This window comes from Myxocyprinus asiaticus, chromosome 44 (assembly GCF_019703515.2).
Source record: "Myxocyprinus asiaticus isolate MX2 ecotype Aquarium Trade chromosome 44, UBuf_Myxa_2, whole genome shotgun sequence".
Lineage (NCBI taxonomy): Eukaryota > Metazoa > Chordata > Actinopteri > Cypriniformes > Catostomidae > Myxocyprinus > Myxocyprinus asiaticus.
In genome coordinates, this window is record NC_059387.1 from 11,380,382 (window position 1) to 11,394,783 (window position 14,402).

Below are 14,402 nucleotides of genomic sequence, written 5' to 3' on the forward strand. Positions count from 1 at the left end.
TATTATGTCTCCCTGGCCATCATGAATAGCTCTATTACACATACTCGCGCTCTGCCTATGCGTAAAGCACTAGGAAGTGTAATTGAGTTTGAAATCACGATCGTGCTTAGAGACTGCAATGGCAAGATGTACAGTGAAAAATGAGCTACTGTATATTTTGGTCTGTTCTCACCCAAAACCGATTGGATCACTTCAGAAGACATGGAGTGTACCACTGGAGTCATATGGATTATTTTTATGCCACCTTTATATGCTTTTTGGAGCTTCAAACTTTTGGTCACCATTCACTTACATTGTACAGAACTGAGATGTTCTTCTAAAAATCTTTGTGCTCTGCAGAAGACCGAAAGTCAAACACATTTGGGATGGCCTGAGGGTGAGTAAATGATTAGAAAATGTTCATTTTGGGGTGAACTATCCCTTTTATATGCGAGAACATATCGTAATCTGCCAATGTTTAACTCTGCATACTCTGTCTAATGTTGACAGTGTAGAGATAAACTCAATGTACACTGAACACTGGAGCGTGAACAATACTATTGACAATACAGGTTGGCGCTGTTTTGGTGGCACGAGGGGGACCTACACAATATTAGGCAGGTGGTTTTAATGTTGTGGCTCATCGGTGTATATATATATATATATATTAGGCATGGTGAGGATGTCTTCAAAAATACATTAACGTCATACAAATTCCAGTAAACATCAAAAAGCTAAACCAATAAGCTTTGCCTTCAAAACAGCACCAGGGCCGATAGGATATTATACGGTATATGTTTATTTTGAGAATGAGTTGTAATAGCCTAATGACCTAAATAAAATTATAATAAATAATAATAATAATAATAATAAACCGTATTTACGCCCTTTTAAATCTGATTATTTTGCATGAAAGGTTACAATATAACCTATACTATGTGCTTGTATAGAGTACACGATGGTGTAGGCAGTTTGCCGGGGCAGCCTCAGTGAACAGGGGCGTGAGACACTCTGGATGGACTCCAGTTCACAGCAGCGCTCTAGCGGAGCCCGTGCCGCGCAGCGGAGCGCAAAACTTCTCTGAGATTCCTCAAGAATGAAACGGCGCTGCGCATTCTCTCCGGTCCCGTCCCTCGCTATCGACCTCTTTGAATGACTACATCAGCGGACCCACGTTCACTGGAAGCTTCCAGTCAGACTCTATTGTGATAAGATAGCACCCTGCCTTTCCTCGCTTTGAGTTCAGCGGTGGCTGGTTGGTGTTGCGCAAAGCTGAAGGGTCGAGCCAATGAAGGATATGCTACAAAAGGAGTTGCGAAGGACTGGCTCTTCTTTGGAGACGGAGACGTGATCAGCGCAGAGCCTGATGTTTACGGATTTGGGGGAGACACTGTTTTGTTTGGAGGGGCAGGAGAAGATAACACGGGCTTGGCAACCACCGCGCTTACCGGATCGCACTGTAGCTGCTGGATTTGAAACTTGTTTGACAGCTTGTAGGCAAGTGTTGATTGTTTGTCTTAACAGAGAGGATTCGTTTGAAGCGACATGCTTATTCCGTTTAGAATGAAGACACCGGTACGAAAGCGAAATCGATGCGTTCTTTTGCGACCAACTTATCCGTCCATTTAGATATTTTTTTCCCCCAGTACTTCTGCGTAACGCGCAAGCCGAGAAGTCCCTTCGCTCAGTTCTCCCATATAGCTTATTTGTATACATGGATAAAACACACATTTGAAGGCATAATGCAATGAAAGGACAGAGGCTAGGTTGCAACAGATTAGAGTGAGTGGTCAAATTTCCATAATTTTTTTTTAAATCTGTGACATTTTCATCGTTAAGAAATGTTATGAAACCTTTATGTTTTCCCTCATATTGGTAAACAGATCTGTGCCAAACTGAACGCAGTGCGGGATTTAAATATAATAATAATAATAATAACAATAACAACAACAATACATAGATACATACATCTGCACATACTCTTGTAGAGAGACTCATATGTGTAAGTAACACAATGTTTTGCTATTAGTCGTTAAGGAATCCCTCTCTATCCAAATAATGGACAGCACCCGTGCCACACTTGCACTCTTCTCGGAGGTTTGAGCTGTGTGAGGGCTGGACGGTGTCTCTCAGAGCGAGCTCAGGGTCTCTGGTCTCTTTTATAGGAGAGGTTGGGCTCCATATAGGTCGGGCTTTGCATATGTGTAATCAAACCAATGAGAATCCCCCGCGAGCAGTGAGGCAGCGCACCAAACTCTGGGAAGAAGAGAAGCGATTGTAATTTAGGGGGTGTATCTCTAGTTTAAGACTCTGTTATGGCAAAGCCAATCGCCAGATGTTTGTGTTCCCAAATCAGATTTTGAGACTAAGCAGAACGCCGGGTTACTACGCGGAGGCTGATTCGCGTATCCAAGCCACTTTTAGCCAAAGTGTACAAACGATCTGCGCTCCATCTCACTCGTTCACTGTGCGCACAGGATTGTACTACGCCCGCTTGGTCGTCTGTTTTGAGGAGCTGCAACGGGGGTTTTTTTTCTCTCTCTCTCTCTGTGTCATTCTTTAACAGGCTGAAGGAAATGGCAAAGGAGAGAGGACCGCGTCTGGGAGAGCGCAGACGAAACCAGAGCTGAATGGAAGGATGCAAGCGACCTGAAGACGCACAAAACCCGCACATTTCTACAGCGCTCAAACGCCTTTTCTGCTTCTTTTGGTTTCCTTTCTACCAGACGAGAGAGGAATTATCCCTATTCTATCACTCAAGGATTTTCTTTTTGATTTAATTTTCACATTTTTATTTTTCACATCCAGAACTCAAGGAATCGAGGATGCATTGTGGATTAGTGTTTATCGTATTTACGGAAATCTTTCTCATTGCCGGTGCTTTCAAAAATGGTGAGTGTCAATACAATCTAATATACTGTGCTGCTTTACAGAGTATTTGTTGAGAAAAAACTATCTATGTGGGTCTGAGATTCTAGACCGTTCACCTGCTCTCACCTGCCAGTCAAACCCATTTTACCTACAGTGATATTAATTTGATATTCTTTCAACTACATAATGAAAGCACCACCGGATCAAGGTCTGTAATGGTGGTTGCAATTTAAGAGAACTTTCATTTGAACCATTATAATGCTTATTAGATTAGTAGCTAATGTAGGTTCAGAAATGACTCATATATTTTAATATAGGCCGATATTCAGAGTTGAATGCAGATTACCATCTGATTGTTGAAGCATTACATAATGTTTGATAATGATGATAATAATAATAAGTTATTATAAAGTGTTACCCAAAAGTTTATTGTTCGTCAGCTTACTTTTTACTACGTTTTGAAGTTACGTTACATACGTATATAGTCTTCACGAAATTATAATAATGTAAGATTATTTCAATCAGAATGGGGAAAACTAGGGAAAATGAAACCCATGTCTATAAGGGTTGATCTGATATTACGCATGGCAATTAAAAATAATTATACTTGCCCCATCGATCAAAAATATAAATAGGTTAAGTGGCAGATATCCCACATAATAATATCCAAGTTTTAAATGCTTAAGAAAAGTTAGGCTAGTATTATTAACCATGTCATTTTATAGTGTCAAGTGTTTTTATTGTAGCCTTTTATTATTCAATGAATGTTATTGAGTTGTTTTCTATTGCTCGATCCATAAACTCAGTTGCGCGTCTATGAAAAAAATAAATAAAATAAAATAAAAGTCCCTTAAATGTTTCTCATAAAGTCAAAAAGGATTCAAACTAGATGTCTTTGCATTATTTTAACTTTCATGTATGTTTGGACACCAAAGAGGGTCTCCAAGTCACCAAAGAGCACATGGGCCGATAAGTCATTCTCCAAGTTCTTGAATTAAAATCATATTTAAACAATTAAATGTACCCTAATCAAAGCACTTGAAAGTATAGCATATAATAGTAAAGTTTAATGATGTGATTCTTCTCACTCCAGTTGTTTGAGCATTTCACCAATTTTAACCTCACCACAGTAATCCATAATGTAATCCATACAGTTATAAAACTGTAGGCCAGCTGCAATTATATTTTTATGGACTGAACATTAAGCCTGAAAAACTTTCGCCAGAAAGATATTCAAATGTCTTTTGCATATATATTATTATTATTATTATTATTATTATTATTATTATTATTATTAAATTGAAGCCCTTTGTCATTCATCATTTATCAGATTCATTGCGTTTATTTATGTAAACATCTCTGATAAATTCTGCGCAATGCGTTACTCCTCATGTTTGGTTAAGAACTTATGGAATTATTATGAAATTCAATGTTGATTAGATGGAGAGGTTATGAAAGTGCAAATAAATATAATATGGCACGGACAAAGGTTATACTTTCCTACCACATCATGACATTAAATGTAGGTGAAACTATCAAGCCTTTATTTACAGCTGAGAAACAGGGCAGAAATGACTAGCGATTTTGTTCTGTTTGGGTGAATTTGTTTGGAGAGATACGGCATAGCCTTATTAACCTCAAAACCACAGTAGCGGTATTGTATTTAGTGTTCAAAAATAAACCAGTTGCTTAGCTAACATAATGTCACATGAAGTGAGTCTGCATTGTGGAGAGCAGCCCACCGAAAAAGAAAAAAACAAACTTACATTTTATTTATTTAGTCTTAAGGATTTAATGTTATTAAATAACATTAAACGGCTCGAGGTATAATATAGGCTATTAAGATATAATTAATATATAATTAATAAAGTTCTCCTTTACTTTCAGATAAATGTGGGGATAATATCAGAATCTCAAGCGCAAATTACCTCACCTCACCCGGTTATCCGGTGTCTTACTACCCGTCCCAGAAATGCATATGGGTGATTACAGCTCCTGGACCGAACCAGAGGATTTTGATCAACTTCAACCCGCACTTTGACCTGGAGGACCGAGAGTGCAAGTGAGTGTTCTGGATTCACGATTCTGTGTGGAGGTGCGCCACCTGCTGGCTGTGCTTCAGTATGTTCAAGACATCCCTCATTGAGAGAGTGTCTCAAAAGCGCTTGGCTTTCTGTAGTAGTGTTGATTTCATTGACATTCCAACCTAAAAAAAAAAAGAAAAAAAAAAAAGAAAATAAAAATGTTGTATCTCCTGATACTTTTGTAAATGTGTTATAAACACATTCTAAGAAAGCACCTTTACACTTAGGCCTATATGTTGGAGTTTCTTTCAACATATTGTGTTGGCAATTTTGTGATGCCAATAGGTTAAACGATAACTTTTACATTTTTCCAGAAGGGATTGAAAGCTGATTTGTAGTATTATAATCATCATTATTCAACTGTTGACTTGTGGTTTGGATGGTCTAGGTTGTTTCCAGTATGTACTGTTCTCTCTCTCTCTCTCTCTCTCTCTCTCTCTCTCTCTCTCTCTCTCTCTCTCTCTCTCTCTCTCTCTCTTTCTCTCTTTCTCCTTCTCTTTCCGTCTGTTTCCTTTGTTTGTGCTGGCGGGTCTGAGGGACATCATTGTACTGTCAGAGAGTGTGGCCGGCTCTGTTACTGTATCCCCTCCACCCATATAGTCTTCCGCCTGGAGTCTTTTGTGTACATTGAATGCCTCGTATAAATGGGACCGTTTATCAAGATCTTTACCTTTTTATGGCCCTGTAAACCTACAGAGATTTACAGCCCAAGATGACCCAGCACTGTCTGCTCATAGGGGGTCTGTTTCTTCTGAGAGTTCAGGTTTCACTGCCCAGAAATGAGCAGACCCCCCTCCTATCACAACATACACACACACACACACACACACACACACACACACACACACACACACACAGTCTTCGACTAGGGGATACTCAGAGTGAATGGAGTGTGGATAGACACATGGTGAGGACATAATGAGCCCTCCTAATGAAATTACCCAGCAATGGTTTTCCTGTGTTCGAACAAGCCGAGTTAAAGAATTGCACGTTTAGCCCTTAAAGCGGTCAGTGGAAATAAGCGACTCCATCAGAGTTTAACGTGAGCTCTTTGAGGTGTGCAGGTCATTTTATAGAATACATTTTAGGATTACAAAGTCTTTTTACTATGCACATTGCACACTAACTCTGACTTTTTACTAAACTACTTCCAGTTTAAGTAAAAATGAAATAAAAATAAACTGTATTTACTTTTTTTAATGCATGTTCTTGGTCTTACGGAGCACAATTCATCTTGCATGTTATTCCTAAATAAATGAAAAATGCGTGTCTTCTTTATCTTTCATCAAATGCAAAAACTTTTGGTTTTGGCTAATGTTATCTATCCTTCTTATTTCTTAACCCCTCCAACTGCCTGACTTTTTGAATGCAACACCCATTTTTCATGATCCAATCAATTTCCATATGGATGAAGTCCAGCCCCACATTTTTTTCTCTCTCATTGAATATCATGTTTCACTTAGACATACATCAAATTAATGAAGTAAAATGTTTTGTGATTGCGTTTCATGTTGACTTTATAGGGATAGTTTACCCAAAAATGAAAATTCTGCCATAATTTACTCACCCTCATGTCGTAATAGACTGGTATGACTTTCGTTCTTATGCGGAAAAGCAGATGTTTTACTAGATATAGAGGTCCATCTTTTCAATACATTGGCAGCACATAGCGCCTCACTTTAAAGCTTAAAAAGAACCCAAAAGTATCGTAAAAGTTGTCCATGTGATTTGTGCATCTTATTCCAATTCTTCAGAAGGCATACGAACATGCTGAAGTCATTTTTCTGTGAACATCTTGATGCATATTCCTTTAAATTGTTTTGCATCTCTTTTTGCATTGCCTAAAATATTTTCGCCAATTATCTAAATGGCTTTATCTGGTATTATTGTATTTTAATACTCTTTGTACCGTTTGCCAAATGTCATCGTTATTCTTGGTTTTGTGATTATGCCTGGGAATGTGGTCACGGTTAATAAAACTGCAGTACAAGTTACACTAACAGCTAACTTGAAGACACAGTCATGCCCTCAGTGCTGAGTTTTCTGCGGGTGACTCTGCTCCAGGCCTTTCTTCCCTATCCTACCATGTGCTGTGGTTGTATTTTCTCCTCAAGGCAACACATGCCTTTCACTGGGTTTTAGTTCCACTCTGTAATCTCCCCACTTCCATCCATTATTTGTGGAGAATGGCCAGTCAAACTTTCATGATTGTTCGCCGAAAGTTATGAGAGGCTGAAATGGACATTCCCCCCAATCGCTAATTCAATTTGAAGACCAGATAGACATTTGTTTGGTGGATCTGGTTTCTGCAGATTAGGGGGTGTTTTTTTTGACTCCCAGATTCAGCTGGACACACATTAAGGTTCTCTTGCATAATGGAAACTGTTGATGGCTGAAATGGCTTCTTTATCAGATGGACTGCCGAGGGAGGGAAGCTACAACATACGCTTCAGTGCACCGCTTGCAATCTAATTAGCAGCAAATGGAACGCACATGCTCAGCATATCATGTCCTTTATAAACAAAGAAAACAAGAAATGCTCATGTCCACTGGTGAAAAAACAACAACTGCCCGATCAGCCTTTGGTATTGCACATGTATGGTGATGTCACATATGTTTTGTTTGTGCTGAGAAATGGATGGATCGAGAGAGGAATACAAGAGAAAAATAAGACCTTAAGTAAATTTTATGGACAAAGCCTGTTTGTCTTTCACACACATTGGAGAATATCAAGGTTCTGTAACATTGAGATGTTACCTTGAGGTGTGAGCGGAAAACTGACCTTCACTAAACAAATGTTTGGATTGAAGTCTCTTTACTTAAAGGTGCTGTAAGGTATACCTTTAAAACACACACACACACACACACACACACACACACAAACACATAAAATGTCCCTACTACTTGAAAGATATCAGGTGTCCTGAGAAATCACACCTGTGTCAGTGACTTTTTTTGGCCAAGTCCACATAATACGTTTTTGTTTAAAAACATATTGAATTCGCTACATTTACGCTTCTCATCCACACTAGAACAGCGATTTCCTCCACAGAAAACAAAGCGTTTCGAAAACGCTCTCCATTACCACATACTTCGGAAATCAATGACATTAGGAAACATTTTGAATTTTTCAAATGAAAATGGATTATGTAGATGTGAATTTAGCTAATCAGAGAACGCTATTTGAACCTCTTTCTGGGTTTGCAGACATTGGGTTAGCGGACATTTCTTTGGAGGACAAGGTTTTGGAGAGAGGGCGGCGACTAATTTGTTTCATGATTTGACCACAAAAAGATTTTAATGGAAGGGGCGACAGCACTGCAGGTTATGTCATAGTGTTACTTAAGCCGATGGACTTCAGTGAGATCGCAATGTGTGTATGTGTGTCAAGTTGTGTCAGAGGCCGACCTCCGCAGATAACACATCCCCCTGACAGTGCTATGAATCATTGATACGCCCCAATTCGCTGACCATACAAAAACTGGAAACATTTCCTCCAGATTGTTAGATGTGGTGAGGTAAGCCATTAGACAGAGGAATTGCTGAAACAAGGCAAAGACATACTGTAGCGTAGCTTCATTGATCAAAAAAAAAAAAAAAGCTTTTCCATTTATAGCTGTTTATATTTTTACCTTGTCAGAGAATCCTCAACTAGGCTGGCTGGTTTGGATTTGAAGGAAAATATTCAGAGAACACATGCTTGAGAATGGTCCATTGTAGGCCTGTGTCATCATGGTGACCCTAAGCCTGAAAGCTCAGCTACTCCTAATAGTGACCCACCTTCAGTAACGCCCTACTGGGTCAGCCCACAAAGCACCACATGTCCTGCAGATTGAGCAAGTACACTCTTGACTCACCACACAAACCACACATCCTGGATCTGTGTTGCTCAGAGACAAGGACAAAGCTGATTAGTCATGGAGACACTAATAGTAAAAGCCTTTGATTCAGTTATGGGTTGTTTCATAAAGAAAGTTTTAGATTTAATTCATATATGGACTCGTGCAGTGGCTGCTCAATGATTTGGAGTGTGTTTACTTACAGTGTGTTTCAAAAGTCTGAGATTGCAAGTGAAAGTGCTTCTATTTTGCAGTTTTCTAATATCAGATCTGCTGTCCTCCCAAACTTTCATTACAAATTATACTATCAGGATTGAAGATAAAATTGAATGGAATTTGTCCAGTCCGTAAACATGGATTCAAAAGTATAGCCACAAAACGTACACATTATACGTTAACATGTTTTTAGTGTGACAAAATCAGAGATTTAGCGGCTTTACAGCGTTGTTCCAGATTATAGGATTTAAAGGCATTACGTCATCTTGACATCAAAGTTATATTGTTAGTTATAACTTTACACAGATAAGGTTAGTAAGCGATTTCATCACACCAAAATTATTTTAATACATATAATGTTTACGTCTTGTTGCTATACTTTTGAAACAGTACGTATCTTAATGTTTATGGACTGGCCCCATTCACTTCCATTGTAAGTGCCTTAAAGGAATATTCCGGGTTCGAAGTTAAGCTCAATCAACAGCATTTGTGGCATAATGTTGATTACTACAAAAAGTAATTTCGACTAGTCCCTCCTTTTCTTAAAAAAAAAAAAGAAAAAGAAAAAATCAAGGTTACAGTGAGGCACTTACAATGGAAGTGAATGGGGCCAATTTTTGGAGGGTTTAAAGGCAGAAATGTGAAGCTTATAATTTTATAATAATAAGGGTTCAAAACAGTGTTACTATGAATGCAATCTTTAATACAGTGAAAAAGACACTCTATTAGCATAACATAAATATTTATAAATAAATTACACACATGTGTACTTCTAAATCACTTGCACCTTTATTAGCAACTGACACATAAGTGCCAACTTTGTCATACATTCTGCTTCCCACGGATCTCAACCTGGACAAAAGCATGGACATTTTTTGTGCAAATCTTCTGTAAATTTGCACTTTCGTTTCGGCATTGTTTCCACTCAGCTGTCATTTGCTGCTACTGTCAAGCAACTGTTTGATGCCGAACACAAGAGCGCTTCGTGCATTCGCGGAGAGATTGACAGACAGGAATTTGGCCAATAGTTGCTGCAAGCCTCTTATAATTGACCAATTGGTGTGTGAGAAGGCGGGACTTACAAAGCAATGCAAATATGCGTGCACACACAATGAAGTATTAGACCAGATGCACATCATAATGCAACTAAAGCTGAATCCCGGACATTTTCACAAATTTATAAATCCTGGCCGAACGCTTTTTTAAGGTCCAAAAAAAGAGGACATGTCCGGGAAAAAAGATTGGTTGGTTGAAAGTTTGAAATTGGTTGATTACTATTTTTGGTAATCAACCAATTTCTTTAATGTCAGCTTGCACTCATGATGGAAACCTGTTGATCCATGTTATCCAGCATGATTTGAAAATGTTCCAAAGAATATCTTGTGTGCTTCAATGGAAGCAAGGAAATCTTTTGTGTAATAGAATTAACATGGTTGATGTCACAAATATGCTTACATTTGATTAGCGACCAAGACATTTAAAATAATTTGTATTCAGTTTGTGACATAACATTTCTTTGTTTAAAATTTGTCATAATCCTAAAACTTTGTTTATTTCCAGGTTTAAATAATAAAAACAAATCCTAGATTTCCAATGTGGTCTCAGACTTTTTGACCCCACTGTATGTTAAAGAAAGCGTAACAGATACTGAGCGATGAAAAGAAGGGGTAAAACAGTATATCGCCCTAGTGTTTAAATATCAACACAGTTCTTTAACTCATGTGGGTCTTGGTCCTTTGTTTGTGTGGGCTCCAGTGGAGCAGTGGCCCTGTGAGTCTCCTCTCCCCCGCTGAGAGGTACCAAAGCAAGGCTGGGAACAAGCGTAACTCTCCCTGCCTCATCCAGACACCCAACACTGGCCATCTCCACTCCTCCCAAGCACAAGTAAACACAGAGAGAGCCGGACGGCATGATCATTCATCAGCAGTTGTCATGGAAGGGCAAACATATAGAAGTTTGGAATGCACCAGGGCTGCTTTCATCCTCGCCTGACGAGGGTTTTTTTAAGGCAGGGAATGCTGTGACCTCTGCACTGTAGAAGGGTCTGGGCTGACAGAGATTGTTTCAAATACTTATGGCCACTGTTAACAAACGTAAGCTTGACGATCTATTCTCACGAAGGGTCAGGGAAGCGCTAACCATATCAAAAGCAACGCCGAGATGACCCTGGCCTTTCCTGAACAGTTGATCAGAGGCAGAGGGCCGTGCTTGACTCGTTCTGTGGCTGTAAAACTGGTGTAGCGCTTCTGTTCCGTCTCGCAAAGATGCCTTTTTCTGTTTCTGTAATGGTTGATGTGCTTTGTGCCGCTGAGGAGAAAGAAAGTGAAGACTTGGCTACTGCTCTGAGCCATTTTGCAGTGTTGTAGGTTGTTTCTTGTCACTTGACTGCCTCTAAATCTCATTTGTTCTGGTATTGGATTGGATTCTGTAAAGCAGGCAGCAGCTGTCATATGGAGAAAGAGTGAGGTGGTGTTGCTAAAGCCAGTCCAGATGGAGAATGAGACATAAACATTGGAAAACACACAAGAAAGCATACAGTCTGGGGAGACCCTAAAACTTGAGATGTAGTTAAAGGAATAGTTCACTCAAAAATGTAAATGTTGTTCCAAACCTGTGAGACATTCTTTCTTGAGAATGGGGAGTTGAAATGAGAAGTTTTGACGTTGATGTTGCTCTTTTCCATTAGAAACAGTGACCTGAGGCTAAATTGTGCACTATATTCCAAGTCTTCAGAAGCCATACAATTTCTTTGTGCATCATTATTATTATGTAAGTCATTATTTGCTTTCTTTCTTTTTCTCTCTCACCATGGTCACTCCTGTCTCACTCTTTGGCATTCATTTTATTACCTAATTTTCTCCTTGGCCCTCTAACCCTCTCGTATGACACTAAGGACTGGAGGCTGTAAAGCGGTCTGCCTAATGAGGGAGATTAAAGTGGTATGTATCCTCTACATGTGTGTTTCTGTGTGTGTGTCAGGGCAAGGGGTTTTCCGCTGGTAAAGCGCTTCACCTTGGCCTGTGTGTTGGAAGGACAGGCTGATTGAAAACTCTCTCTCTGTGACATCTGCTGTCCTCCCTGCTGTTCTGTCACTGGTTTGATTCATGTCCTCCTCGTTCACTCTCCCTCCGTCTCTCTTTCAGAAAGGCCAGGCACTTCGCTGCTCAGCGTGAGCTTATCTATGAACGGTGGAGAGAGTGATGAAGCAGAGAAGTGGGGAAGAGGAGGAAGAGAGTGTTAGAAAGTGAGTGGATAAAGAGGTGGAGGCAGAAGGGAGGACAGGATGTGAAAAAGCAAAAGATTCAAATAAAAACACCACAGGATGTGCAAGTTAGAGGTGGATGAATGCAGCTTTAAAGAAAGAGAGGCTCAAAGGAGTGAGAAAAATCTATTAGGCATTAATGAAGGAATAACAAACCTCCTTTCTCACAGTGAAGCACAGTAGACATTAACAAATCCCCAAATTCCCCTACACTGACAAAAGAATGATGAAGCTTCTAAAGGGAATTTGGCAAAGGCCTCCCCAGCTTTCCAGGCAAAACAACCTTCCCAATATGGAATTTTCCTGTCTCCACTGTGAGCCGTCACAGCTGAGAAAATCATGTTGCTAATTTCGATTTTGTTCCAGCTCAAGATGTTCTTCAGATTTGCACAAGTTACACAGTCAGAACAACTTGTTAATCTCACCTCTGGATCAACATTTTGAAATGTGAGCTCCACCATTTTAATTATATATTTTTCTCATGGGCTAAGTTCACCCAAAATTTAAATGTTGGTCATCATTCACTCACCCTCATATTGTTACAAAGCCAGATGACTCTTTCTTCCAAGGGAACACAAAAAGAGATGTTTGGCAGAATGTTAGGAACTGACTCACTTTCATTGTATGGAAAAAAAGGATGCATTGTGTTCCACAAGAACGTAATATGGGTTTGGAACAAAATGAGGGAAGTAAATTGACATAATGTTTATTTTTGGGTGAACTATCCCTTTACATATGCATTTGCAATCAATCCAGGGCTGTGAATTGATTAAAAATTTAATCGCAATGAATCCCATATTTCTATATTTGCTGAGAAAGGTATCCAAATAAAGATAATTCATAAAAAACTAATACATAATAATTCAAATAATAATAAATTTACTGTAATATGCATAATAAATATAATAATTGAGATTAACACAAGTAAAGCATTGATTAGACTATACAAATGTGTCTTATAGAATATTATGTTTGTTTTATTCCTATATCATTGAACATAAACCTACAGTCCACAGTAATCCTTTTTGTAACTGAGTTTGTCAATCTGTCCTGTTCTCACAGGATGTGTTCTTGCATTCCATCTGCACTATTTTTAACTATATACATGTGCAAAAGATGGACTTTGGAGTATTTGGTATTTAACATCATAAAGCTGCATTTTTAGGATGCTGCGGCAAGTTAAAAAAAAAGCTGAAACTTTGAAAATCGCTTCTCGAGATCCCTGCATTTTGTTGTGTTTCATCCAGCTGTCAAGAACACGTCCTGTGTGACAAGCTCTCATTTTGTGGCTGCGCTGCTTGTGAGGTTTGTTGATGCGTGCTGACTGCCACCTGCTGATGCGCCTTGGAAAAACATGAAGTTATATGTACTTCAAACTTGTATTGCTCCAATGGTAGGAAAATACATAATTTTATTCCGGAATTTACATACAGGTCAGGGGCATGATTAATTGTGTTATTTTTCTTTTAACAGGTTTTTTTTTTTTTTTTTGTAATTAATCGCACTAAATTAACATGTGAAATCAACAGGCCTAATTTAATCATTTATCCAAAGCGACTTGCAGTGCTTGAAAGGTACACATTTTATCAATATTCATGTTCCTTGCAATTTGAATTCATAACCTTGTCACTTCTAGCAGCATACTGTACCACTTGAGCTACAGGAACCATAATAATGCAATATGCATGTAAAAAAGAATAATATATACCTCAGAGTTTGTTTTGATGAAATATAACCTCATTAGTACCAGGTTAAGTTTCCATGCAAAGGCTCAAATGTGGAACTCTTCACAGGGAAAGAGCAAATCAGTGGAAAGTTCACTGCTGAGGAACCAATGGTTGAGGGACTCAGCAAGATTGGTTAAGATCTGTTTCAAGACAACTTGGTTTTAAAGCCCCCCTGGAGAACATCAGAAAGCTTTAATTGATACGGTCCTGTTGGAAAGCTAATGCACCATGTCTGCACATGCTGGCCTTGTTTAGTTTGCTGCCAGAGCCACAAATGACCCTTTATTTTTGATTGATGGGGCTTCTGCCCAGCTATAGTTCAGCCCACACCGCTCTGAGCATAAGGGACTGGTTGAGCAGGGATTTGGGTTTGACATGGTTCAGCTCCACTTGGGCACCACGCTAAGACTGCAAAGTGAGATTT

General features: G+C 39.1%; 1 protein-coding gene across 4 annotated transcripts in view; it reads left to right on the forward strand.

The window, feature by feature from the left end:
* Positions 1-1,001: 1,001 nt before the first annotated feature.
* Positions 1,002-14,402, forward strand: part of nrp1a (neuropilin 1a) — a 90,631-nt gene continuing 77,230 nt past the window's right edge. For 3 of the 4 annotated variants that reach the window (XM_051687663.1, XM_051687664.1, XM_051687666.1), the window contains exons 1-2: positions 1,003-2,871; positions 4,738-4,912. In XM_051687663.1, the coding sequence (XP_051543623.1) occupies positions 2,805-2,871; positions 4,738-4,912 (242 nt within the window). In that variant the 5' untranslated portion in view covers positions 1,003-2,804. Of the gene's footprint in view, positions 2,872-4,737; positions 4,913-14,402 lie in introns of all 4 variants that reach the window. The other variant, XM_051687662.1, reaches the window with a different exon arrangement.